Source organism: Rhinolophus sinicus, chromosome 5 (genome assembly GCF_057876585.1).
Source record: "Rhinolophus sinicus isolate RSI-liver-muscle chromosome 5, RSI-T2T, whole genome shotgun sequence".
NCBI classification, from domain to species: domain Eukaryota; kingdom Metazoa; phylum Chordata; class Mammalia; order Chiroptera; family Rhinolophidae; genus Rhinolophus; species Rhinolophus sinicus.
This window is the reverse complement of record NC_142505.1, coordinates 92,983,999-93,011,977: the sequence shown is the minus strand read 5'-3', so window position 1 is coordinate 93,011,977 and position 27,979 is coordinate 92,983,999. Positions and strand designations below refer to the sequence as shown.

Here is a 27,979-nt window from a genome sequence, read left to right as displayed (position 1 = left end):
CTCTGCTGTAAGGAGATGTCCTTTGGCAAGAAGGGTGTTTTTGTCTGCAGTCCACACAGGCTCATACTTTTTCTCTCATCACGTGCCTGGCTTGAGCCAGTGGGCTGCTCTGTAACATGATCACCAAGGCCTGCTTCCCCACCCACCCAAGAAACCACAGCGTTAGGCGTCAGCACAGTCACAGCGGCTGCCAAGGTAGGTTCTGACCGCGAAGAGAAAGCTTGCTTCAACTGTGGCCGGGACCTTGGAGGAGCCGGGAAACAGCCCCCCGCGGAGGTGAGCGCGAGCTGCTGCTGCCGAGAGCTGTTTGCCAAGGTCAGGACAAGTCCAAGTTCACTTAAAGTTCACTTAAAGAAGGGCAAAGTATATTATTTTCACCTCTGCCACTTCCTTGTCCTCTCCACTTATAATAGAGGTGAGATCTACATCTGAACAACGTCCCAGGACAGTTCCTTTCTCCCTCCCTCTCTCCCTCCCTCCCTTTCTTCCTCCTTCCCTCCCTTCTTTCCTTCCTGCTTCTTTCCTTCCTTCCTTTCTTCCTAATTAAACAATTTAAAATTTTTTAATTGCGGTAACATTGGTTTATAACATAGAAGTTTCAGCTGTGCAACATTATAATTTGACATCTGTATATGCTCACCACCAGAAGTCTAGTTTCTATCCATCACCATACAATTGACCCCCTTTGCCTGTTTTGCCCTCCCTCCACCCCCCTTCCTCTCTGGCCACCACTGAGCTGTTGTCTGCCTCTGTAAGTTTGCTTTGTGTTTATTTTGTTGTTCTTTGCTCATTTTTGTTTTTATGTTCCACATGTGAATGAAGTCATATGGTATTAGTCTTTTTCCATCTGACTTACTTAGTATAATACCGTAAAGTTCCATCCATGTTGTCACAAATGACAGCAGTTTACTTTTTTATGGCTGAGTAGTATTCCATTGTGTGTGTGTGCGTGCACACACATCACATCTTTATCTATTCGTCAATGGACACGTTATTTCCGTATCTTGACTAATGTAAATAATGCTGCAATGAACATAGGTATGCAGACATCTTTATGAACTGGTATTTCATATTCTTCAGATAAATACTTGGAAGTGAAATAGCTGGATCTTATTGTAGTTTGAGGAGTCTCCACACTGTTTTCCATAGTGGCTACACCAATTTACAATCCCACCAACAGTGCACAAGTGTTCTCTTTTCTCTGCATCCTCTCCAGCACTTGTTTCTTGTCCTTTAGGTGACAGCCATTCTAACAGGTGTGAGATGGTATCTCATTATGGTTTTGATTTGCATTTGCCTAATAATTAGTGATGTTGCACATCTTTTCATGTGCCTGTTGGCCAATTGTTTGTCTTCTTTGGAAAAATGTCTACTCAGATCCCCTGCCCATATGTTGATTGGGTTGTTTATTTTTTGTTGTTGAGATGTATGAGTTCTTTATATATTTTGGATATTAACCCCTTATCAGATATCCGATTTGCAAATATCTTCTCCCATTCAGTATGTTGCCTTTTCATTTTCTTGATTGTTTCCTTTGCTGTGCAAAAGGTGTTTAGTTTGATATATTCCCGTTTATTTATTTTTGCTTTTGTTTCCCTTGCCATTGGAGTTGAATCCACAAAAACATTGCTAAGACTGGTATCCAAAAGCTTAGCATCTGTATTTTATGGTTTCAGGTCTTACAGTGAAGTCTTTAATCCATTTTGAGTTAATTTTTGATTGTGGTTGTAAGATAGTCATCTAGTTTCATTCTTTTGCATGTTGCTGCTGGGATGTTTACTTAGTGCAGAGAGTCCCCTGCATGTCACTCACTAATGTCTGCATCCTCTGCCTGTGTTTGGACCTCTTCCCATCTACTTCCTCTGTAGTCTTGTTTTTCTAGCAATTGACAGGTAATTCTGTCATATGTACTGGTTTTGGCTTCAAAATCATGTGAAGGAGAAACTCCCAAGTCAGAACTGGAAGAGGAAAATCTAACTGGAAGAGACTGGCAGGAAGCAACTATGGTTGTATTGCTTCTACTCTCTAACCTGCCAGAGTCACCTGGAAGGGATGGGGCCAATTACCAAAGTCTTAAAATGGTAAAGGCCCAAGATAGATGTGTGGCCTAGGAGCTGGACGACCAGGTCAAAGCTGTTTTGATGCACCATACTGGGATTCATCAGCAGAGGCTCTGGTTTTAGAATTGCTAGTGGCCTGGTGGTACCTATGGAAGATACTACCTATTTATGCTATTCCAAAAAAACACGTATAGCACCAGGCAAAGTGTTAGGAAGCTCGGATTTTACCAGAAACTGTGTGGAGTTCAGAACAAGTCAGTTCTGTTATTTTGTCCTAACAAAGGTTACTGGGTGAGAGGAATATTCAGTCAGTGTGTATACATGGGAGTGAACAGTAGGCCAGGGGTTTTGAGTATGTTCATACAGGCCCTTTGGGGCTTACGGCAAGCAAGACAAGATACAGACTTGTGGCTGCTTCAGTTTCATGTGCGATTCCAACTAAATTTCTTTGGTAGAAATATAAAGATTCAATTCCATTTAGTGTAACAGAAATGCCCTGAGCATCAGCTTCTGACCTTAGAAAGGAAAATCGTTAGTACAGGGAAAGGTGCTAAAAGGTTCAATAGCAAATGTTGGGCAAAACACAACGTTTTTTATTCATTTCCCCTTCTTTCATTTATTCAACAAATACTTCCTGAGTACGTGCTCCGTACAGGGCTTGTGTTGGTGCTGTGAATACAGTAAGCAAGATAGGCAGGCTTTCAGCCTCCTAGGCACGCAGTCAAGGGAGGCTGTCGGCTCTTAAAGGTTCAAGTGCCCGGCAGTGAAAGCAGTGAAGGGAGCGTGGCTAAAACAGTCCAAGGGGAGTCGTTCTGGTCTCAGAGTTTAACCTTTCCCTTCATGCATTTCATCTTCTTGAATGAATATCCTTTCCTGTAAAAGCCTCCCTTATGCACAGAGCTTGGTCAGAGCAGCTCCTCAAAACCCCTTTCACCAGAGGTGCTAAGCTGTGTGATTGCATTTCAGGTTAGTCTCAGCCTCGGAGGCTTTTTCTAAGAGGACAAACAGCTCCGAGTTCCAGTCCTCATGTCAGCAGCCCTCTCTCCCTGTATCATTTCCCATTTATGAAACAGATGTTCATAATGTTCCAAAATGTTTTGTACATCTGTTCCAAAAACAGATGTAGCACCAGGCAAAGTGTTAGGAAGCCTGAGTTTTGCCAGAAAGTGTGTGGAGTTCGGAACCAATCAGTTCTGCTATCTAGACCTATCTCCTTAGCTATTACATGGAAGGAATAGACCAGATGATCCATGATGTCCTTTTTTTTTCTTTTCCTTTTTCCCTCTCCTCTAAAAGTAAATAATTCTAATAATTTCACAAGATGTTTACAAAGAAACCCTGCACATTCACATAGAGATGATATGTCTTATACATATAAAATGGGAACATCCATCAACCATGCAAAATATCTAGGAACCCAGAATCTGAAAGGATCAGGCTCCAGACAAATAACATTTAAAATTAAACTCTCTCTACGCCTCCCACCCTCACCACATTTCCCTGTCCTGTAGTCAGATCCTTGAAATCATGAACATCAGCTGTAGCCTCACTGTGTCACTTACCTAGATTTGGGGATAAAAAGCTTGTATTGTCAGAATCTTCTGCTTTAGAAAGAACCGCACTAAAAAAGTATCTAATTTTGATAACCTCACAATATACAGCAAATTGCCTTTAAGGGGGAAAAGTTCATTGTTATAAAGTATTAGAATATTTACTTTTAGGTGCATTTCATTTCTTTCTCTTCCCTGAATGCATTCCCATCATAAATGCTATCTCATGTTCTCCTATATACTTTCTCACTTGGAAAATCAAAGGTGCATAGCATTACTTTATTAAACAGAGCAAGAAGCTTGTCTTATTCATCTTCATATCCCCTGTGACTCGCGTTGTATCTGGCACATGATAAATGTTTCTTAAAAGGATGATTAATATTTTAGAGAAACATGTTCTATTTTTCCTTTGGTATTAAACACACACACACACACACACACAATCGAATCCATTATTTATGGCTAATAGAGACTAATCTCATTCCTTTGTGTCCCTTTGCAATCCTGATGCCTACCCTGCATTCATCAACATCAGTACATTCTTTACTTTTTGCAGACTCAGTAAAATGAGCACTGAATTCAAGTTCTTCCAATAAATAGCTGTGTAATTTGAATATCTCCAGCCTCCCATTTCTTCAGATGGATAATGGGGGCATGAGAATAGATGAGCTTAAGACAACTTCCAGTTCTTAGACGAAAGACCCCAAAAGGTAGAGAAAAAGTCAGAGAGAGGAAGCACAACAAAAATGTAGTGATTATAGTACCTTCACGTATTAAATATTTAATAATTATTGTTTTTTAAAACATTTCTTTTAAGTTTTCAATTACAGTCTAATACAATATTGTATTAGTTTCAGGTGTACAGCATAATGATTAGACATTTATACAACTTACGAAATGATCACCCCAATAAATCTAGTACCCATCTGACACCATACAAAGTTATTACAATATTATTGACTATATTCCCTATGCTATATCCTACATCCCCATGACTATTTCATAACAACCAATTTGTACTTCTTAATCCCTTCTTCTTTTTCATCCGTCTCCCCAATCCCCCCATCATCTACCAACCATCAAAATGTTCTCTGTATCTACCAGTTTGTTTCTATTTTGTTTGTTCATTTACTTTGTTCTTTAGATTCCACATCTAAGTGAAATCATGTGTCATTCAGTTTTCTCTGTCGGACTTACTCCACTCAGTTGTGGATTTTCTTTGCCCACATCTCTAACTTGAGCACTACCATTGGCAAACAATGTTAAGGAACTTCTCTGGGTGAAGACACATCTGCCCACTACTCTCCCCTAGGACCTTTCTGACTGACTCTGTTCACTAAAACTGAAAACATGTCTGTAGGCAGGTAGAGAGGCACAGCAAACAAGCTGCTTTGGCATAAAATATTCAGCAGAAGGATACAGTGCAGAATGACACGGTGTGTCTCTTAGAAGAGTCAGCTACCTAGATAAGTATCTTGGGAGAACTGGCTTAGCCAAAGAACAAATGGCATGTTAGGAAATACTTGGTTGCGTCTAATAAAATCAGATGTCAGCAGATAAATGCCGTGACTTCTGCAGACAAAGGGGCCTTTTCACCCTCAGAAGATAAACAGTCACTTTCCCTTTGGCCAGAAGGTTTACGTGGAGCAGAGGGTTCCAAGGTCAAATTTACATGCTGTTTCCATAACATGGACACAGTGAGCACCAGCACCCTGCCTCGTGAAATCAACCAGAGTTGCCTCCTCCCAGGGTCAAGGTCTTATTGTACTGGTGTCACCCTAGTCTCCCTTACATTTTGTTCTTAATTTTAATATCTGGTTCTGTTTATGTAGAGTCTATCCCCAGCCTCCATCTCACAGGAGTTTGAGATAGCTTCCAATAAAAGGGCATATACAATGTAACAGCTGCAAATAAATAACTGATTAGAAGCCATCAGGCACTCAATAACTATCTTTCATACTGTTTTGATGGGATGGGAGGGGTTGTGATCCATAGAGAAAAGTGCTTTACTGCTATTGCTTTGCTTTCAGACCACGTAAAATTGCTAACAAAACTGAAGGAAAAAACAGGGTACTGGTCCTTAATCATTATAGTTACCTTTTACAATCCAGTGAAAGCCATGGATCTTTCTACCCTGAACAATGAACGTGGAAAAACTGGCATACAATTGCAGCAGCAAATTTAAAAGGGACAAAAGGCACATGGTAAAAAGATAGTCTTCCTTCTGTCCTATCCCTCAGCTGCCCAGTTCACCTCACCAGAAGCCACCATTGTAACTATGGTTTCATAGCTATTCTTCCAGCAATAGTCTAGTATTCTATATTATTTTATGCATACATAAACAGCATACACATACACACACGCACAGTTGCATATGTCCCACACATAGCTTTTTTCACACGTACTTCTGGAGAGTACACACAAAGCTGCCTTATTCCTTTAAGGGCTGCAGAATGTTTCATTACTGGATGGACTATAATATAGTTAACCAATTGTTTCTTAATGGAGTTTAGGTTGTTTCCAATCTCTAGCTATTAAAAACAATTTCACAATGAACATCCTTTTACATACCTAATTTTTTTTATATATGTACAGTGTTATATAATAGAAAAAAACCTCAGGAAGTGCAATTGAGCTCTAAATTTAACTCTGAACTTACTGGCAGCCAAAGCAAAAAGGGCGGGGGGGTGGGCCAAAATGGATTGCCTATTTCTTTTTTGCATTTCACAAGAAAGCACACACTGTAACTTCTTCCAAGGAGGAAAACTTCCGTGCACTAAATTCTTCATAGGAATTTTTCATCTGTATTCTCACAAAAAGTGCACTGCTTCTTTGGGAGAATTAAATAATGGAGTAAGGAATATCTTCAAGGGCAGTTTTGGTATTCATATGGGAAATGCTACATCTATCTCGGTTTTTTTGTTTTTTAAATACTGTACCTAAAACGCAGCATTCCTTGGGTAAGCTAAAAAACAATCTGGGAGGGCAAAGTTCAGTTCTGAAGTTGGAGACCAGCAATCCAAGCACACAGAGAAAGCCTGGGCACTGGCTTCCTTTAAAGAGTTCTTGGGCATGCCAGATCTTCTGCCCTACTATGTACTTTCTTAGCTTTGGCCCAGATCTCAAGACCAGTACTTTCTATATAGAGTTTGAAATGATGGGTGTATGTATCTAGACATAGTTTCTCCTTCATCTTTGTATCTTCAGGGTTACCTGCACGTAAGTTCTTTATCAATGTTTCTGGACAGAATGGACAAGCTTCTAAAGATCAAAGACCATGTTTCATTTTGCTTCTTAAGCTTGTAGCAAAGATAGTGGTGATGATAAGCCACTGGGAAAGGCTAGGATGAGACTTTGACTTGTAAGTGAAGTTCCTGTGGTGTGGCATAGCAGAGTCCTGGAAGTTTAAAAAACAAACAAACAAACAGACAATCCCTTCAGCGTCCTTCCCAAACAGGCTGGTTATGTCAACAGAGCCTTTCACACTTCCTAACAGCACTGAGGAGGGAAATCCATGGTGATAGGAAGGTCCTACCTGTCTGCAAATGGTTTGCAGACATTTAGACCTCAAAGTCTTTCCGAACTTGCAGTGTTTCCTTTAATATTTGCTTCCTTGTCGTGAAGACACTTGACAGGCTTAGCCCCAAAAGTACCTAGCACCACTGCCTTCCTCACTCGTAATGATCTGTGCTTCTGGGGGCTCCAGGCAGCAGGCAAACTGCAGGACTGAACATGACCCTGCCTCATCCGAGAATCCTATCCCTGTGTGAGGGTGGCTTCTCTGACTGGGGCCTTATGCACCTTGACAATGTGGGTCTAACTCAGGACTGGCCAGCCGGAATTGCTCCAGACAAGGAAGGTGGAGAAAATTATTATTTAAACAAGAATTCTTTGGAGTCCTTACAAACCCAGATTAGTAAGGAATATGCGTTGTCCTCAGTGTGGGGCAGGGGTGTTTCCCATCCGTTTGGACTGAGACTTCCAGTCCTGAAATGCTTGCTGAAGCCTCAGGTGGTACAGAACATGCCTATGGAGCACACGAGGGAACCTGCTCGCCATACTGGGTCAGAACAAGGAGTGGGTGCCTGGAGCCTCACGCTGTTACTTCTCTTTCATTGGTTTTCATGAAACCCACAGTGAGGCAGAACTCCACACCCACAAGCTACAGCAGGAACCCTTGCTTCAACCAGGCAATAGAGGGAGCTGGAGGAGGGAGCATAGCAAAGCAGGCCCAGGTGGGGCTCGGGGTAGGGGGAGGTGGCGGCAATAGAGTGGCTGAAATCCATTCCCTGCCTCCAGGTGAGGGCTGGGCAAACAACGCACCAAACATTCTGGTGCATTTCTGGTGCCTCTCTCCCTGACTGGGTAGCAAGTGTCCCAGGACTTCACCCTGACAGGCTTTTTCTGGAAGCTGACTGCATCCCTCCTGCTGTAATGTAATTCAATGGATATGGTAAGCAGCTTGCATATCACCTCCTTCTGCTGTGCTAACTCCTCAAACCGCTGAAGGCACTTTCTAGGTCACCATTCTCTCTTCCTTCTTTCAGCCTAAGTAACCCATAAGAAATGTGGGTCAAGGGAAGCAGTATTTCATAAGGTAATTAGCCGGTAAACATGCACTTAGAATAATAAAACCAAGTAAAATCATACTAAAAGAATAAAGTGTCCTTAGAGATATGGGAAGCTGGGCCCTGATCCTGGCTTTGCCATCTATAAACTCTGGGAGGGCACCTGGCCTCCTTTGTCCAGGTTCCTTCATTCTGGTCACATAGCAGGACCACATGATCCGTTATGCGCCTCTTCAGCCAGGTTATGACACTATTCAGTAGGGACAATAATACATGCTGATGAGTATGTGGAGAAATCAGAACCCTTATATATTGCTGTGGAGAATGGAAGATGTTGCAACCACTTGGAAAAGTTTGGCAGTTCCTCAAAAGGTTAAATATAGTTACCATATGACCCAGAAACTTCACTCCTAGGCATATATCCTGGAGAAATAAAAAAAAAAAGTATGTATGTCTACACAAAAACTCGTGCATGAATGCTCATAGCATTTCTCATATTAACCACAAAGTGACAACAACCCAAATGTCCATCAACAGATGAATGGATGAACAAAATATGATCTATCCATATAATAGAATGTTATTGGGTAATAAAAAGGAATGAAGTACTGACACGTGCTACAACCTGGATGAACCTTGACAACATTGGGCTAAAATGAAGGAAACCAGTCACAAAGGACCACATATTGTATGATTCCATTTATATGAAATGTCCAGAATAGGCAAGTCCATAGAAATGGGAAGTGGATTAATGGTTGCCTAGGGCTAGAGGAGGGGGTGGGAGGAAAGAAGGGTTGGAAATGATAGCTGAGGGGGCGCAGGGTTTCTCTCATGGGTGATGAAAATATTCTAAAATCAATTGTGCTGAGTGCATAACTCTGTAAATATACTAAAAGCCATGTAAATGTACACTTTTAAATGGGTATGTTGGATGGAATGTGAATTATATATCAATAAAGACTATTTTTAAAAGTGTAAGAACAAATACAAATAAGTCCCCTTAGCTTCACTAGCAGAGCACGTGGTCAAAATTTTGGATGTTTGCCATGCTGATGGATGAGAAGTAATATTTTATTGTTTTAATTCACATTTCTCTTTATGGGGCAGGTTCAACATCTGTTCAATTGAAAGTCCATTTATATTGATTTCTTTTTATCATATACTAAATTTCCATATATATTTTTAGGTGTATGTCAGGACTTTCTAACCTGTAATATATGTCTGCCTATTCATGGGCTAGCCGCACACTTTTAATTATTAAAGATTTGTAATAAAATATGTAGTGGGATACTCAACAAAGTCAACTGTCCAGCAACTCAAGTGCCCGCCCACCAAACCCAGCCACTGTCCCAGGCTGTCACCTTCCCAGAAAAGTCATGCATTATTTCAAATATGTAGAAACACTTTAAGTTTGTTGCAAAAACACTTACAAAGAATACCAAGAAATGTGATAAAGAAGAGACTGAAAAAGTCCTAGGTCACAAAACCGGTAAGTGACAGACACAACGGAGAGATGGCCTTGAGAAAGGTATCAGATTTTGAGGCTCACTGTCTTAATGATTTCTACCTGTAAATATACCTGTTGTTTGAATCACATCGAACAGCTTGCAAAATGCTTCGATTTCAGTCAGCATGACAAATCCAGCCCATGTGTGGTAACCTGACTTCACAGAGGTTAAGGAAGCTGTAAGTCAGGGGCAGAGCCCTCGCTTCCACCCTGGTTTCTTGGGGCCACGGGTCATTGGCAGTTAGGGGACACTGGGGGTTCCAGGGACAGAGATTTCTTCTGAATGAGACAGGTCGTTTTGGCGCAGAGTGAAGCTATTAAAAAAAAAAAAAGATTTGTCACAGACCATACCTGAGAAAGCCAATTCCAGGCAAAGTCCCCTTGCCAACCCCAATTGAGTAGCGATGCCCAGAGCAATTCAGTCTCTGGAGGTGGGGCCCAGGTGGTTTTAATGAGTAGCCAGCATTAAAAAGCACAGCTAGCCATTCCCCTTGACTTTCCTATTCCCTTGGTTGCATGTGAAAATGACATCCAGACTCAACTGTGCTTTCTTTTTCCAGATGAAGGGAGAAGCTGGAAGTAAGCTACACGATGAGAAGCCTAAGCAGGTAAATGCCAGCACCCCACCCACCAAACTGGTGAGAATTTAGCCAGTGACTCTTTCCATGTGTGCGCTTCCTGCATATCTGACATCTCCCCCAGGGTTTAGGGGTAGCTGACACTTTGGTGATTTGCTCATTCCAGTAGCTGAGCTGAGACCACTTGACCCCAAGCTGCTTTATAACCAAAGCCCCTTTTCCCGCACCAGGGAGCAGCCCTGCATGAGGGTAGTTGCAGAACCCAATAGCTGTCCTACCAAGGTCTCTTGGCCCTTAGAACGTCCCATGCCTTGGGCCTTTGGAGCCACACCTTGCTAGCACTGCCCTGGGGACAAGAGAAGCCCACTGGGGGCTGGGAACCAACTCTTGGTCTCAGCTGAGCTGCCTTCTGCATTGTGAGCTCCCGCACTTCACAGAGGTCTTTGTCCTGTGTATAGTCCTTTCACTTGGGGTGCTGGAGGGAGAGAAACACCATAATCCCTGAAAAAAATCTAATCCTGTATGTGAAATTGAGGATTTCAACTTGACTTAGCTTGATGTGATTAAACTCAAATGAAAACTTCCTAGTGAGTTTGGAAAAGTTCATGAAAACGGTCCTCTGAATCCTAGAAAAGAAATAATTTCGAAAGCCCAAGGTAACCTGCCTGACAAGCTTGGGGTGGTGACCTTTGAATGGCCTGTGTAAGAGAACACGCTTCTATCCGCCAGTGGATCCAGCTCTGAGGGAGAGGGAGGGAAGAAGGGGGGAGGGGGAGGGGGAGGGGGAGAGGGAGAGAGAAGCTCATTTCTAGATCTCAAGACTCCGATGAACACCAGCCCTTTAAAAACTTTTTCACAGGCCATGGAAAATGACCTACTTCTTTTTGGTCTTTTGATCAAGAGTAGAATAGGGTAGGCCAAGAAGAAATGATTCAGTGCAGATTAAGGTTGCTCTGAATGGGTCAATCAAAACAATCTGCTCCTTCAGATCTCAAAAGTCTGGATTAAAACGTAGTGTCTGTGCTGTTTGATCAGCTCCCCCCAACACCACCCCGACCCCTCGTAAGTGGCCCAGCTCACTAAGTGCACGTCAGCCCAGCACAGAGCTATAGGGACCACCACCTCCAGTTCTCTCCCATGGAAGAGTCTGAGCAGGATGGCTTCCTCTGGGCTTAGCAACAGGATGGGAGGGCCATTTGTAGTTCCTGTCCTCGGCACAATGGAAACCGGTGACTCACCTGGAGGCCAGTGTTTTCCTTCTCCAAGTCTGGGAGCTCATTTGAGCATCACACTTGCAATAACCTCTACTTTAGGCTCTTGAAGGAGAACAGAGAAGCACCTCCCAGCGACTGCCAGTGGTCTGCTCTTTGCCCTTAGAACCGCTCATCACCCTGTCCAGTTGGCTGATCTTGCTGGAAGGCAGAGGAATCATTACAAGTCAGAACATGTGTTCATTCACTCTTTTCTCCAAGGGCAAGAGGGTGACAGGGATGGGAAAGTAGGCCAGGCTCATGGATACAATGAAGTCGCTCTGTCCTCATGACGGATTCTGCAGGTTCTCTGTGATGGCTGTCTCAGCCTTGCCTGCCCATTGGAGTTAGCTGGGGTGCTTTTAAAAACCTGGAGGCCCAGGCTCCACCCCAAACACTCTATGTCATTGGGCTGGGGAGGGACCTGGACTCCTGGATTTTTAAAAAGCTCCCAGGTGATTCCAATGTGTACATAAATGGGCATCTCAGTTCAACAAGAAGACAGCTGTTGGAAGGCTCGCCTGCCTTCCTCTGGGGGACAGAATTACCTGCCAGTGTCTCTGGAGTCAGGTTGGTTCCTTTCCCTCTCCCAACCTTGACCTCTCATTTTCATAAACACACCCATGTACAGCCCTAGAGCTCTTGATAAGCACGAGCCTCCGACAGAAACTGGGAAAAGGTCGCTGATGTGCAATGCTGGCGTGCTTGAGGTCCTGACTGCTTATCACACCCGTCAGGCCTCAGCTGTGAGCTGCGAGTGACGGCACGAGGCTAGCTGGGACCTGACACTTCCTTATCCTCCCCAGGAGGGACATATCTGGGGCTCCATGAGGAAGACTGCTTTCATCCTGGGCTCTGGCCTTCTCTTGCTTGTGGCCTTTTGGAACTCAGTCACATGGTGAGTCTGCTCGACCAGCTTGAATTCAGCACCTGGGGACAATGTGGTGGTGGTCTGGGGGCAAAGCGTGAAGCAAGGGGCTGTCTGCCCATCAATCTTCACCCAGAAACCTGATTGATTTTCCTTTCAAGGCATCTTCAGAGATTTTGGGGTGCTTCTGGCCACTTCTGGCAAGCTGAGTGGGAGAGGCTGCTGTCCACATTTGAAGGAAAGGAGTGGATCCTTTTCATAATAGGTGAGCCTCCCAGAACACCAGAGCTTAGGGTTGCGTACGTGATCATAGTTTAACTCTTTTTCTATTGTTCTCTACCTTGGGACTCTCAGCTCATTATTACAAGGAATAAGGATTTAAAGTTTAAGACAGTGTAACCCCAAACTGCTAAGCTTGTGGGCAATCTAGAACAGATGTCGAAGGCTATCCAAGAAAAGATGTTGAGAAATGGAGATCGCCCTCTCTCCAAAAATAGAAAAATGAAAACAAGAAATAGTGTGTGTGAAAATGAAGGCATGTTTCAAGCAGTAATGCTGCTTCTAGATGTCAGGTCCACAAGCGCAGAGAGCCTTTGTATGTCATGCGAGGCTGCGTCCTTGTACCTGGTGCCATCTAGCTTTGGAGGCTGGGCAGCAAGTGGTCACTCAGTATTTACTGACAGCGTGAATGGCTTGAAACAAGCCTAAGAAAACATAGTGGAAGCAAAAGCCGCTTCAACATATTTATAACAGCATTATCTACAATATTGACTGTCCTCAATCATACATTTATTCATTCAAATGATATTTATTAATGTTACTCTGTGCCAAATTTGTACCGAGGATAGAGAGATGTTTAAGATAAAGTGTTGGTCTACCCCATCAAAAAACCACGTCACAATCTAAAGGGGGAGATAAAAAAGGGTCAGTTGTCACAAAGCAAAAGTACAAATAAAATGTCCCTGACGATTGTTTTCAGCTGGAAGGACAACTCTGAAAATTAAATATAAATAGGTTCCATGGAATCTTAAGTAGCCATTGAAAAGAAGAATGCCGACTGCAAATGTATATAGGGAAAGTGGCAGGAAAACATTCTATATACTCCTGTTACAGTGATGGGAAAACTATCTGTCACCAAGGTGATAAGAAAATATCAGAGAGAGAAAATATTTGCAATTCTAAGTGTTAGAGCTTGAAGAAAGTTCAAGACCATCTTTTGTGGTTTTCATTTTGTGTTCCTCAAGGAACCCTTGGATTTCCTAGTAGGCAACCACCAACCTAACAATTTTTTTAAAGTGTGTTATGTCTGAACATAAAAGTAAATGCGTGCTCACTGTTAAAATAAAAACCAGAAAATTCAAATAAGCATAAAGCTGAAAAAGCACCCCTTTTCTCACATCCACAAAATAAGCACTGTTAATATATTAGTACAGCTCTTAAACTGGATATATGGTTGAACTTATAAGACACCAAATTTTTTAAAACTTTTTTTTTCATTAGATTGTGGACACTTTTCCATGTCAATTAATATAGATTTACTTAACATTTTAAGCTGCCTAGTCCATTCCAATGTATGCAATTACTCTCATCTAAATATTTAGTTCATTTCCTACTAGTATCCTCCAGGATACTATGTGCCAATCATATTTCCCCACACTGCTGGCCAAGTATTTTTCAGGTATCAACTGCCACAAGGCAGTGTGGTTGATGGAGGAGGGACACGGAGACACAGAGTTAAGTCAAATGTCCTTGCCCCTTGGATATTGAATTTAGAGGAGGAGGGAAAACATGGACAAAGAAAGTTAATAGTACAAGAGTTACGTAACACTGTGATGTCACTCGATTAACTGCCAGATGGGGTGGACAAAGTGCTTGTTTGTTCACAGTAGGACATCAGTGATACTTGGAATGACTTCATGGGAAGATGGGATGTGAGGCAAAAAGCTGTCCAAATGTTAAGGAAGTCTTGATCGGCATTTGCTAATATATCCTGCAGAACACAGTGCTATGGGACGACCATATAATATATTATCCAAATAGGGACATTTGTGAGAGTAAATGAGGTGTTAATAATTATATTGGAAAGACAGATGTCAATCGAAATAGTCCTGGGCAAACAGAGATGCATGGCCATCCTATTCTTAGGTGTTCTGAGAAAAGAGTTCTGGGGTTTAAAAAAAAATCCTGGGAAAGGTTGAGTTTAACAAAGTCAAACAGTTTCTTTGCTGCAGGAATTCTCAGAGCTGTTAACACACTAGTCCCGACCATGACTCTCTGCAAGACAGTACAGTAGAAAGGCTGTTTAACCAAGAAGCCCCTTGAGAGAGAGTTTCCCGCTTTGGGAAATGCTGACTGGACACCTGAAGTCACACTGCTCAGTTAGTAGGATAACAGGCATTCGCTTCCCCGCCTGACTCCTAGTTCAGTGCTCATTGTGAACCATAACATACAAAGCACTTCTTTGCTTCTCCCTTCCTTGGAAATTCATAAAGGATTCAGTGGGCACGGACTTCCAGTTGTCAACCTAAACTCCTTTATATTTTAGAGCATATACTTGTTGGGGCGTCTCCAACCATCGAGGAGATTCTTGTCCCCCTTGTACAACCAAGAAAATAAGTAGCGACACTCCTTAAGTGACTGTCCACGTTCCCCCAGCTAGTTTGTCATCTAAGCCTAAAAGGAGAGCCCCTGGCCCTGTGCACCAAGACGTCCGTGGCAAGGGACTGTCTCCAGTGCCGCCTCAGTTACCATCAAGTGTGTGTCCAGTTAATCCATGTGCTGTGAGAACCTGAAGTCACCCTGATTAAACAACTGTCTTTTGCTTTCCAACCTTAGCTGCCACGCAGGTGCCCAGTTTGTGCTTCTGGGGCTTAAATGGGCTTCTACTGGTGGTTGACACAACTGGAAAACCCAACTTCATCGCCCGCTACCGAATTCAGGTTGGCAAGAATGAACCGGTAAGTTGCAGCAGCTCCTCCTGGTCAAAGCCCAGAAAGCAGGAACTAAAGCCACACTCAAAATTCTCATCACTGGCCCCGGAGAGACCATGGCCAGGGTGAGCCAAGTTATGGTGTACAAGGCTCCCCCGCTTTAGAAGGTTAGGGAGGAAGTAAATGGACCCAAATCTCAGGGCCAACCAGCCAAGACTACTGTTGTGGTCTTCTGATACCCAGCCCCACGCTGTCGCTGCCTGGCTACCCCCCAGCATGCTGGTCAGCATTTTAGGAACAGAAATGATCGGCTCAGCCTGGCAGTGGGCTGAGTCCCGAAGATGTCAGGCAGCTCCACCCTCAGCCATGGGAGCAGGGACAGCAATGGCCGGATGCTGAAACCATGGTGACAGCTGTCATGAGAGACGGCGATAGCTGTGGAAACAATGGTGGACCCCCTATACCAGAGGAACAGTACGGATTCTGAATGTGTGAGTGGTGGTGGTTTTTCAAGCAGGTCCTCCTTCCCAGTTACTCAATTCAACCAATCGTACTTAGTTTATCCCTGATAAATAAGGCCTGGACACTGCTTGCAACAAACTCCTTCCTGGCCCAGGAGTGGCCCCGGGAAGGGAGCCCCAGAGCTTCCTGAGCCTGCCTTACCTGCTTGGTGCTCTGACAACCTCCAGGAGACTTTTCTTATCCAACAAGGAAGAAGATGATTCTTCAACCACGTTCTTTGCCAGCTCCACCCAAATCACATCCTGGCTTCTTGCCCAGAGAAGAACATCTTTCAATGATCTGCCCAGGTGCCGGGGTGAATCACCTCAGTTCTCAGGGCATTCTGCCCCAGCCCAGCACTCCAGAAAGCAGAATGGGTGAAACATAGTGCCCTTGACCCAAGCTTTCGCAAAGCCCCTTCTTGAACCAGAGCTGTTGCCCTGGTTCACAGTCCCCCTCACGTGGGACAAGAATGGCCAGCCATCCAGGGGGCTTCCTCCAGGTCCAGCTTGGCAGGCATGGACTGGATCCTAAGTGTCGACACCAATGCTTGGCCATTAAGAGCCCTTGATCTGTCAGACCAGGGCAGTCTCCTTCCCAGCACCACTGACAGATGCTTACATCTTCAAGGCCAAATACTGTAATAACCTTCATGGTTCACATGAGGAAATGGAGGCTTTGAGATGTGACACAGGCAGAACGGTGCTTCACACTCAAGCTTTGTGATGCCAGGGCTCATGCTCTTAACCACGAGGCCACATCAGCTGTCAAGATACGCACCTAGTATAGCAACACTTCAGTCTATGACCGGAGAGCCACACAGGAAAGGTGTTGCATTCTGCAGAAGCTGAGGTTCAGCAAGGAGCAGTGACTCACTCAAGGTCAGACTGTTACTAGGAAACAGAGTAAGGGCTCGTCTCACCTGACTCCAGATCCGGTGCTCCTACACTGGTTGCATCCTCAGGTGGACAGGTGGACATACAACTAAGATGGACGCCATTTAGTCTGGCCGATTCCAGGAAGGACTGAGCCCTAACCTAAGACATCAGAAACAGATCCTCCATTGGGACCTGAGTGCTGCAGGCAGACGTAGTATCTGTGCCTGCTCTGTTGACGCTCCCTCTCCTGGATAGCTAGGTCACACCTCCTCTCTCCTCGAATCCCCAACACCTCCTCCCCTAACCAACTCCAATAGGATGGCCGTGCTTCCTCTTCACTACATTGTAACAAACAGAAGAGCTTCCACCGCTTTCTACCACACCGGCCTCTGAGCCGCAGCTGCACACATGTTCTGCCTTCCCACCTGATCCAACAGGTGAATTCTCCTTGCTGCTGTTACAGCCATCACTCCACTCTCCGTGCACTACACCTCATTACCTCGTTTACTCCGGGGAAGTGCTCCACCAATTCTCCGTTCTCTTTCATGTATCTTTTTTTCAATTTTTTTCTCCCTCGCCTAGATTATTGCTCTGGATTATTACCAACATGCCGTAATTTTTCCCATCTTAAAGCCAAACCAAACAAAAACCCTTGCCTCCATCTCCCATACTCAACTACCACTCACATTGTTGCTCTTTTCAGCAAAGCTCTTTGAAAGAGTTGTCTATACAGTTTCCAATTCCTCTCTGTCTGTTCTTTTTTCCCCAACATTTTGTAATTATAAATAATTGTAAACATATATACAGAAGTTAAAAAAGTAGTCTAATGATCACTCATTTACACATCACCTAGATTCACCAATTTTAAATAGTTTACATTTGCTTCATCAGTATACAAAAATATAAATATCTATGCCTCTACAATTGTTTTGCTTAAACATTTGAAAGTAACTTCCAGATATCATACAAGTTCACCCTAAATCCTTCAGCCTGCATTTCCTAAAATAATCACAAAACCATCATCTCTGAGCCAGTCAATACAGGTGGTACCTAGAGAAGACGGAGGAAGAGGACGGCTTGAATGAAGTCCAAGGAGCACCATGAACCCAGGCTCACCTCGGGGCAGAAACCCCTCCAGCTTGCAGAAAACTCGGAGGAATCCCTTCTGACCAATGCTAAACCACATCAGCAGGCCCCAGGAAGTGGTCATGGGGCTATTCCCGGGACCCTCAGCACTCTGATGAAAGGGTCAGGGGATTACGGATTCTTGGGGAAATACTGGCTGCAGCATGGAGATTCAGTGGGGTGTGGGCATTTGGGGCCAGCTCTTCAGTGACCCTGGAGAGAAGGCTCAGGCAGGCCTCTATCCTGACAGCCTCACTGTGAAAACCAGAAGACCAGGTCACAGGAAGTTAGGAGGGCAGATAGGCAGCTGCCTGGCTCATGTCCTTCTGTGCTCTGGGTCTAGTCCAGGGAGGCTGGACCCCATGAGGAGGCAGATGACCTTGATGTCCACATCTGACCATGGTCACGGTTCTCTGGATGAGGAGGGGCTAACAGGCTGAATAAGGATATCAACCTGAGAGCTGACAGCCTTTTCCAAGCATCCTCGAGGCTCCCCAAGGGGCCTATCAGGAATACGTTGGGTTTGGCCAGAGAAATGGGGACAGTGATGATAGTTGCAGAGCCAGGAAGGATCAAGCAGGCTCAGGCAGAGACTGAAGCTGCGGGAGGGGAGTTTCCAAAGGCAAGGGCATCACCAGATGTCCCACCCCAGGGCTGGGCAGCACTCAAGGACTGCCGACTACGGCCAGGCATCACTCCTAGCATCCACCCCTGAATGAGGGCTCCCTGTGAGCAGGTCACAGTGGAGCCTAGTTTCTAGAAGGGAAAGACCATCTCACCTCTTGTCCATCTCCCTCCTTCTCTCGGCAGGTGGACCCTGTGAAACTACGCCAGTCCATCCGGACAGTCCTCTTCAACCAGTTCATGATCTCTCTCCCCATCGTGGTCTTCCTCTATTTCCTCCTCAAGTCGTGGGGAGACCCCTGCCGCCGAGAGCTGCCCACTTTCCACTGGTTCCTCCTGGAGCTGGCCATCTTCACTCTGATCGAGGAGGTCATGTTCTACTACTCACACCGGTGAGCGGGCCCTGCCTGAGCACAACTGGCTCCTCACACCCCTACGGCTCTTACGAAAGAAAACTGAGGCTGCTCCAGCCCGTCCTCAGAAGCCTCCCAGGGAGACAGCTGTCTCCCAGCTGACAACTTGAAAAGAGTCTTTTCCATTCACATGTGCAGCAGGGCTTTTTCCATTCACTTCCTTAGTGAATCCTTTCTGGGCATCATACCCATTTTATAGCTCATACAACTGAGGTGGAGAGAAGCAAAGTAACCCGCCCCACATTATGCAGCCTACGAGGTGGGCTTAGAACTCGATGGCACGTCTGTCTGAATGCCGATGTGTTTTTCACTTCGCTCCGGAGATGTAACCCCGTCCCTACCTTTGGTTTCTCATGGTCTGGTGGGGGAGAGAGGAAGGGAGATTGGCAGATTTTAACTATTAACTCTTTTCCAGGCTCCTTCACCACCCAGCATTCTATAAGAAAATCCATAAGAAACACCATGAGTGGACAGCTCCCATTGGCGTGATCTCTCTCTACGCCCACCCTGTCGAGCACGTGGTGAGTAGAGCTCTGCCCCAGAGGCAAAGGGCACGGGGCCAACCACCTTCCCATGGTCTCCTGCAGAGAACGACCCCACTGGCCCCTTCCTTCTTTCCTTCAAACAGCTACCACTTACTGTTGACTTAGCATATACCAGGCTATGCTAGATGTCCAATGTAAGTTACCTCATTTAATCTTCCCAGCAACCTTTTAATCCTCATGTTACTAATGAGCAAGTCGAGGCTCAAACCATTAAAATGTGTCCCAGGTCACAAAGGTGACCAATTCCAGCAAATTAAGGTCCTGAAAGTCTTCCAACTTCTCCCAGTCTGAGTCAAGGAAGTCTCACTGGTACCACGCTGGGCTAAGGGAGCACCCACCGGGCCTGCCCGCTTCCCTGAGGAGCCCCTTCTAACAGCCTTCCCCGTGCAGGTCTCCAACATGCTGCCGGTGGTGGTGGGTCCCATAGTAATGGGCTCTCACTTGTCCTCCATCACCATGTGGTTTTCCTTGGCCCTCATCATCACCTCCATCTCCCACTGCGGCTACCACCTGCCCTTCCTGCCCTCACCTGAATTCCATGACTACCACCATCTCAAGTAAGGTGCCTCCCCGCTGTGGGGCCTGGGGCGGTAACCTCCACCTTCACTCCTGGGGCTCCTGCTAGCAGACATTGGTGTCTCAGTTTCAATGTGGGCGCTAGTGGAGGGAGAAGTCTGGAAGTGGGGAAAAGAACGACCACGCTGGGACCCAGACTACCGTGCCCTTTTCCTTCTGTCTGGTACTGGATCTCCTGGCAGCTGGGTTTTTAACCTTTATTTAGGCCCAATGTATATGTACATAAAAATCCTGCACAACAGTTCAAGGGTAGTTGTGCACTCTCTGAAAGCCTCCAGGCTTTCTCAAGTGTGGTCTGTGAAACTGCACCAGAACCAACCTGAGATGTGCTTCTCAAATGCAGGCTCGTGGGTTCCACTCCAAGTATGCGGAATCCCAGTGTCTGTGGAAGGGGGAACAGGGCCTGGAAATCTGCATTTTAATAAGTGTTCCAGGGGATCCTGATGCAGGTGGTCCCTGAACCTGCCTGAACAAGCCAAGCTCTGCCACAGGTTCTGACTTGTGTGCACTGCAATCACACAGAGAACTTTCCAAAGGAAGATGGCAGGTTTTCAGTCTGGAGTGGCTCCAGGAATGCGCAACAATTCCCTGGGTTATTCTGACACATGTGGTCAGCATGGTGGGGGCAGGTGTGGGGTAGGAGAGGCCTGAAAGCAGCACACTGGCCTTCACCACCCTCCTCTCTCCTCCAGGTTCAACCAGTGCTACGGGGTGCTGGGGGTGCTGGACCACCTGCACGGGACTGACACTTTGTTTAAGCAGACCAAGGCCTATGAGCGACACGTCCTCCTGCTAGGCTTCACCCCACTCTCCGAGAGCATTCCCGACCCCCCGAAGATGGAATGAGGGAGGGCCGGAGTGCCCTCCTGGCTGTCCCCTCAGCAGGGGGCTGCTAAGGTAGCCTGAGGCTTCCTGTTCACTCTTAACCACTTGCTCCTTCAGCCACGCCTTGCTCCTTCAGCCACGCACTCTAATGACAGCACCGAGGGCAGGGGGGAGGTTGGCTTCCAGGAAATTCAGGGCCAAGGATGGGGCCAGGGCTCCCCCAACTTTCCCTGTTGTCCCTCAAGGGGACGATGAGTTAGCGTAAGGAAGAGGAAACAAAGAGCTCCCCAGAATGGAGGCCAGAGGGAAGAAACCTCCTGGCAAGTCCCCTGGTCCTCTGCTTTGAAAGGGAGGAGGGACCCCAGGTGACTCCTTGTAGAGGCAAGATGTAGAGAATGACAGAAGTGCCTGGCTCCAGAGAGCTCTTTCTGGTGCCGGGTATGGGGTGGGGGTGTGGGGAGAGACCAGAACACATCGCTTTACAAACCCTTCCTGTCCCAAAAGGCTTTTCTCATACCCTACACTCAGGCCAGGGCCTGGACACCTGGGTAATAGTTATGGGGGCCAAGTCCCCATTGCCCACCCACCACACAGACAAAGGCTCCATTTTAATTAGCGTGACCCACTGCAAACATCACCCCTCTGAGAAAACACCAATTACAGGAGTTACTGCCTGGATTACAACCGAGATACCAAAGTAGTACAGGCTTCCATACATGGGAACCGAAGGCCAAACCCTGTGGGCCGACTAAGCTGGGAGCCCTTGTATCCAGAGGGAAGGGTCAGAGCTGCTGACCTTTGGGGACACTCAACTGAGGCCCCCAACTAGCCTCTCCGAAGCAAGACCAGAGGCTAGCACCCTCTTCCTCCTATGAGAAGGCAAGGAACACTTGGCTGAACAAAGGGCCAAATCCTCATTCGCCCCCCCCCCCCCCCAATAATTAGCCAGTTGTTTCAACACCATTTATTCAGGATGATTTTAGCAATGCTGCCTTTCCAAATGAAAGCTCACAAGGATCCTTACCTAAAACAAAACCAGAGCTGCTAGGGTTGACGCAGTCCCCGCCCTGGCCTTCCGTCAGCAGCCACTGGCGTTGCCAGGATCCCGTGGCTCCTGAGGACAATTTGAAGGCCACCCTCATCAGTTACTAAATTCTTATGTATGCGTGGGCCTATTCCTGAATGTTCAGTTTTCTTATGTCACGATAAGGATCCACTGTAGTGTGAACATAATACTTTAACATTTGATATTGCCAAGTCTCCAGGCAGAACCATCAAAAAGTACTTCTTCCCATTAGCCCTAGGACCGCAGAGGACCTGCCCAATAGGCAGGGTGCTTACCAGGCAGCGTCCTCCCTGGCCTGCCAAAGCCCCACCTTTGGCGTTGGTGGACCTGGCCCCTCCCTAGGACGGCCTGTGCCCTTAGCTTGAAGTACAAGTTCCAGTATATTGATGCTCTAAGTTATGACAGCTACTGGCTTGCACCCACAACCTGTTCCTACAAATACATTTGGACAATAGCCCATCTTCAGTACACTTAAGGGTAGAAAATGAGGAGCTCGGAGAAAGAGGAGGAATGGCAACACTTTCCCTTTAAGGTCTTTAGATGTTGAAGTTACCGCAGGGGACCTAGGGGGACAAGAGGCTGTCCTCTCACCTCTTCTAGCAGGCGGGTGGTGGGGCCCTGGCAGAGGGGCCCAGTCCTACCCTCTTCTGCATCAAACAGAATTGTTCTGAGTTTGGTAAACAAATAAGGCCTAGAAAAGGCTGAGGTCTCAAATCCCCAGCAGAAATGTGCATGTCAAGGGAGGAAGCATGGAAAATAAAATGGCCTTTTAACTCCATTAGAGACATTTTTTTTTTTTTCCCCACTACATGACTTGTTCAACATTCCCGATCACGTGGCACCTGGGAGCTATGGCAGCACAATTGTAACAAATCAGTGGCCTCTTTCACAAGCATTCCTAACAGATTGTGGAAGTAAAGTTGAATTAACTGTCTTCCTGTACAAATCAGTCTGCAGAGTACCTGGCCACTATCTTCTGAACTTTTCTTTGGCCTATGCAAGCCATTGGAAGTATCTAAGTACCTGCTCACCTGACGCAAGGTGGAATTCTCTGGAAAACCATTTCTGATGAGATGCCTGGGAGACAAACAGTTGTCCGATAAATGAGTAAATAAGGCAACACTGGCATTTGGAATGTTACTACTGCCAGGACCTGAACTCATGGGTTAGGGACAAGACACCAGAGGCCAGTCATAGGGGAGGGGGCACAGTGCTCATGACTCTCCCCCACACCTTACCCCCCAGCACCAGCCCTCAGGGCTCTGTGGCTAACCTGGATTCCAGAAGGCCAGTGTTGAATTGTTGTCTGTTCAGTGAGAGGCTGTGCCGACCCTCTTGTGACAAATCACAGCAACTTCCATCTTCTTGGCTGTATCTTCCCACCATGCTAGGCCACCGCCAGCGCAGGAAACCCTGGAATTCTAACAGTTGAACGGTGTCTGTTCTGTGGCACTGGCTATCGCTCCCACATCTCACTTAAAACACGAGGCAAACATGAATTCAAGGATGGCAGCTCTCAAGACCACTGAGGAATTCACCTGGATGCACGAGCAGTGGCTAAGCAGCCCCCGCCTTCGGCAGCCCCCCCAGAAGCCCAATGGCAGCGCCCTGCACCGGTTCCACATGCGGGGCAAGGTTCCTCCCTCATCAGGCTCCATCCCTCACACCCAACAGCTGTACCCCAAATGGGAGACCAGCCAGTATTGTGCCTTTTCAAGTTTTTATTTTTATACATTTTTTTGTATTAAAAAGAAAAGCATAATTACCACAAATTACAAAGGACTAAAGCAGGACTAGAATAATGAATGAAATCACTTCAGCCTGGAAAGCAGATACTCTCAATAATATTAATGTTATAATACAAGCTCATTCAAGTATTTTACATTTTATTTTTGTCCTTTTAAATGTGATATCCTAGCACATGGTAAAGATAATGTACTATGAGCATAACGTAGAACCTTCTCCACAAAAGCCAGATGACAAGTTTTCCTCTCCAGTGAGAAATGGGCTGTTAAGTTCCAATCTTCTCTGCCTCTGCCATCAACATGGCTGAAGGAGAGGGTGGGGTTGGGGCAAATCCAGGGACCCTTCCACACAGGAGGTACTTTGGAGTCCCACTCAGGAGGGCGCCAGATGAACCAGACCACTCTACCCAGGCTTTTGGCAAAAAAACCACCCCACCCCTCCTTAGCTAGTTGTCTTCCTTGCCCCTCCTCCCCACCTCCCAGGCCTTCTGAGCAGCTTACTTTCTTTTGTATAATCAATTAGGAAAGGGGAAAAAGAGCTACAATGGAACAAAACAAAACGTAACAACTTTGACATGGCGGGCTCAGCAACTGGATCTGAGCCCCAGGGGTCCAGGATGCGGCAGGGCTGGGCAGCCCCTCTCTACTGGTAGTGCATTTGCTCCCAGATTTAGGAGAGGGAGAAAGAGAAACTTGCCCCTTGGCAGGGTCGAGGCACACAGACCTGATGTTTGATGCCCAAAGGTTGTGTTGGCATGGGCCAATCCTGGAAGGGTACGGGTTGAACAGGATTTTGGGCAGGCTGTTGCTTTGTCTCAGATCTTGGATCTCCATGGGAGGATGGTGGGTGTAAAGTGGCAATCCCTGATGGCCCCTGCCACTCCTGGCATGTTTGTCACAGATACATCGGTCCTAAATTCAAGTGTCTTCAGAAAGTGAAGATGTAAACTACTCTTTGCAACATCAACTCCTAACATGTTACAAAAAAATGAAAAAAAGAAAAAAAAGTCTCCTTCCTCCCCATCGTCAGTCTATGCTGAAATGAAGTCCTCACCTCTTCACCCCAAAGGGGCTTCCTCTTTCTGGGATGTCTATGGGAGGATCAGGGAGAAGATGGCAGCCCCCTGGCCTGGTAGTAAACTCTAGATTAGAACAGCCTTTCCCCACACCCCCAAGGCTTCTTTGTGCCCCCAAACCCAGCAGAGGACAAACACTGAGGTTTCTGTGGTGCTGGATACAGTACAGGGCCGAGCGACCAGAAGGAAAGAAAGGGGGAAACGAAGCAAGGATGAGGCTGGGGTGCAGAAGTCCAGTGTCTGACACGGTGTGGGCAGGCACCAGACTGGGGAGGGAAAGGCCTCAGCTCCCATTGTCAGAGCGGAGATCAGACACTCGTTCTTGGCTTTGGAGACAACTGGGTCACAGGAACTGAGATGGGCTTCCCACATACTAATCACCGGGAGGGCAGAGATGGGGAGGGTGTAGGCCAAAAGCAGTGAGGTGGCTAAGACAGACGCAAGCCCTTGCCAGGCTGGGATACCATCTCCTACTCCCCACTTTTGGGCCCAACAGAGGGAACAGTTGAAAAGGAGGGCCAAGGAAGTGTCAGCAATGGAGCAACACCACCATGAACTTCTCTGTGCTTCCTAGTCCCCACTGGGGGTGAACGCACCATCACTCCTGCACATGACACACAGCCCAGTCTGTGTGGGTCAGTCCTTCGTCACCCTCCCACGCTTTAGGTGCCAAAAGACTCCAGCCATCCATTGTCATTCACAGCCCAACTCAAGCAGTCCGTGGCTGGAGAAGAGAAGTCAGGTATACTCTATGTCCACATATACCTTCCTGCCGTGGGGCTTTTCCAACTGGCAGGGTTCCCCCCAGCCCCCACCTCCTCCTCATCCCTCGTTCCCAGGCAGGGTCAACTGGAGGATGGGCCGAGATGACTCGCAGAGGGGGTGCAATATGGGGAGACCCCACCAGGGGAGAAGAGTGGCATTTTCCTCCACCTTTTATGAGACAAAGCCTCCTTGAAGTCTCAAAGATCTTTCAGGGCAACACAAGAAACATTTCCAAGCCTCCACAGCCAGGCGTTCACCTTTCCCCTGAGGTGGGGAGATGGTCAAGCTGAGAACAAGTGTGCCCCAGATCCAGGCCAATACTCTTCTCCAACAGTTTGAAGCAAACTTGGCCTTGGGGTTCCGAAGGTAGGATGAAGGGTGTCACGGCAGGACAGGGCCTGGCGTGAGGCAACAGCAAGCAGAGTGACGACACAACAGTGGCAGCAGTGTACAGACACAGGACGTCAGCTCCAAACGATGCAACAGCAGGGATATTTTGGGCACGGCTCTCATCCAAGCCGCCCCTAACTCTCTTGCCTCCAGGCAGGAGGCACTGTACATGCAACTCAGTCCAGAGAAAGATTCTAGCCCATCCAGCCCAGGCACATCCAGAGAAGGTGGGGGCTCTTCAAGTTGACTCCACCGAGGAAAACAGGCATTTGGGTATTTCAGATTCCCGCTCCACAATAAGGCAACTTTTAAAAAAATATTATTTCCAAGAACAAAACAAAACAAAACAAAACAAATTCCAAGGGTAGGGGAAAGACATCACTTTCTGTGGATTAGGTGGGGGTTTCGGATTTTTTTTTTTTTTTTTTTTTTTTTGGTCTTTTATGGTCGATTTTGTATTTTTTTTTTCTTTCTCCAAGGATGAAAAGGTCAGAGAAAAATAAAATAAATCATCTTTCAATAGTCTTTTCTGGTATGAGCAGCGTCTCTCTGGGCTGGGGAATAAGGGGCATGGAGAGAGGAGACTGGGGCAAGGCCCAAACCTTCCCCTGCCTCCACTTTTAGATCCTTTGGTTTCCTTCTCCCGATGCTGGCAGAAGGGCATGGTGGGGACAGCAGAGAGAGAACAGAACACCGTGATGGCAAGCCCCAGGTGACAAAGGAGCTGGTGCTCATGGGGCCCAGGGGCGCTGCCAGAGCCTTCCACGGGACAGTACTGGGCAATGGGGCCCACAGGGCCTTCTTGTGGGCTGCATAGTTGGCTTGAGGGGGAGCAGGAGGCTGTGGGGTGGGAACCAGGGTTGCGGCCTACCAGCCGCGGGCAGGGCTGCAGAGTGATTTTGGTAATCCAGACAAACTATCAATAATTTAAAACTTGATATATATATATGTATATATATATATATATATATATAAAAATCTCCCCCCTTCCCCTCCCCCCTTAGAAGAAGCTAGGATGTGAAGAAGAGTCATGGAGAGAGGAGGGGGAAGAAGGAATATGGCGGCTCCTGCCCAGGCTCCCTCTGATAACCCAGATGGTGTACACATTGCTACTCAGCACAAAGGCCCGTCCTAATGACTTGAGGCCTGGCCCTTCTCTGTCCGCTCTCCTGGGACTGGGCACCCCCCATGGACTCTTGCCCACCCCCTTCCCCCGAAACCCCCCTAGGGCTAAGGGGTTTTTCACTTTCCCAAAGTCTGTGTGTCCGAGTGCTGGCTTGTCCATTTGGCATCATCCTGGATGGGCTGGCCGGTGGGTGGTGTGGGGGGTTGGCTGATCACGGTGGTGGGCCGGCTGGAAGACTGGGAGGGGCATCGTTTCCTGCCCTCACCGCCACCACCTCCTGCTGCCACTGGGTGTCGCTTGTGGTTGCCCTCTTCACCCATGGGGGGCTGTAACAGAGGAGGGAGTCATAGGTGACTAGGGGGCACGACCCACACCCACCCTTGCCAGGGCTGTCTAGCGACCTTTTACTTCTCACCTCCAAATGTAATGCAGATAATAGGTTTAACCTTAAAAACGAATTACTAGTTTTACTGAGCATTTCTCTATGCTAAGATACCAAGCACCGCACTATTTATGCATTCACTCATAGCATCTTATCCCACCCTTGGATGCAGACGTAATCATCTGATATTATAGATGAGGAAACTGAGGCACAGAAAAGTAATTTGCCCAGGGTCCCATAGCTGGTAATTGGTGAATACAAAGTATGGACTGGGCCCATCTACAGCTGAAGCCAGGCCTTTATTCCTACGAGTTTCTGTTCCCATTATGAGAAAGATCACTGCTCAGGCGATGTATGGGAATGTGGCACCAACATGCTGCGAACACTCAGCTTACAAGACCCACAGGCTCCTGGGGACTGCCTCGTCCTCTTAGGCCCTAAACAGATACTGATCTAAGAGCCAGACCAGGAGCCAGTCTGGCCACACCACTACCAAAGGTCCTGTAACCTCAAGAACATTTCCTTCCTTTTCTGTGCACCAAAGCTGAGCCTATCTTGTTCCACCCTAACTGGTCTTCCTATTACAAGGGTTCTCTGCACGTGTACCCCACTCCAACCTCTGAAGGAAGGA

At 46.7% G+C, this 27,979-nt stretch overlaps 2 protein-coding genes across 6 annotated transcripts in view; one reads left to right on the top strand and one right to left on the bottom strand.

Moving 5' to 3' along the window:
• Positions 1-148: 148 nt before the first annotated feature.
• FAXDC2 (fatty acid hydroxylase domain containing 2) lies at positions 149-22,642 on the top strand. 3 transcript variants are annotated; one of them, XM_074313821.2, is made up of 9 exons: positions 149-276; positions 10,246-10,293; positions 12,320-12,411; positions 12,543-12,646; positions 15,217-15,338; positions 18,626-18,831; positions 19,268-19,373; positions 19,788-19,954; positions 20,666-22,642. In XM_074313821.2, exons 2-9 carry the CDS (start codon positions 10,246-10,248, stop codon positions 20,817-20,819), a joined length of 999 nt encoding a protein of 332 aa, XP_074169922.1. In that variant the 5' UTR covers positions 149-276; the 3' UTR covers positions 20,820-22,642. The 3 variants fall into 3 exon arrangements, with proteins under 3 accessions (XP_074169922.1, XP_019605943.2, XP_074169923.1); XM_019750384.3 differs by having other exon boundaries at positions 157-315; XM_074313822.2 differs by lacking the exons at positions 149-276; positions 10,246-10,293 and adding an exon at positions 11,966-12,083.
• Positions 22,643-23,567: 925 nt separating this feature from the next.
• The window catches only part of LARP1 (La ribonucleoprotein 1, translational regulator), a 55,528-nt gene continuing 51,116 nt past the window's right edge, over positions 23,568-27,979 (bottom strand). For all 3 annotated transcript variants that reach the window (XM_074313817.2, XM_019750383.3, XM_074313819.2), the window contains one exon: positions 23,568-27,292. In XM_074313817.2, the coding sequence (XP_074169918.1) occupies positions 27,083-27,292 (210 nt within the window). In that variant the 3' untranslated portion in view covers positions 23,568-27,082. The remainder of the gene's footprint in view (positions 27,293-27,979) is intronic.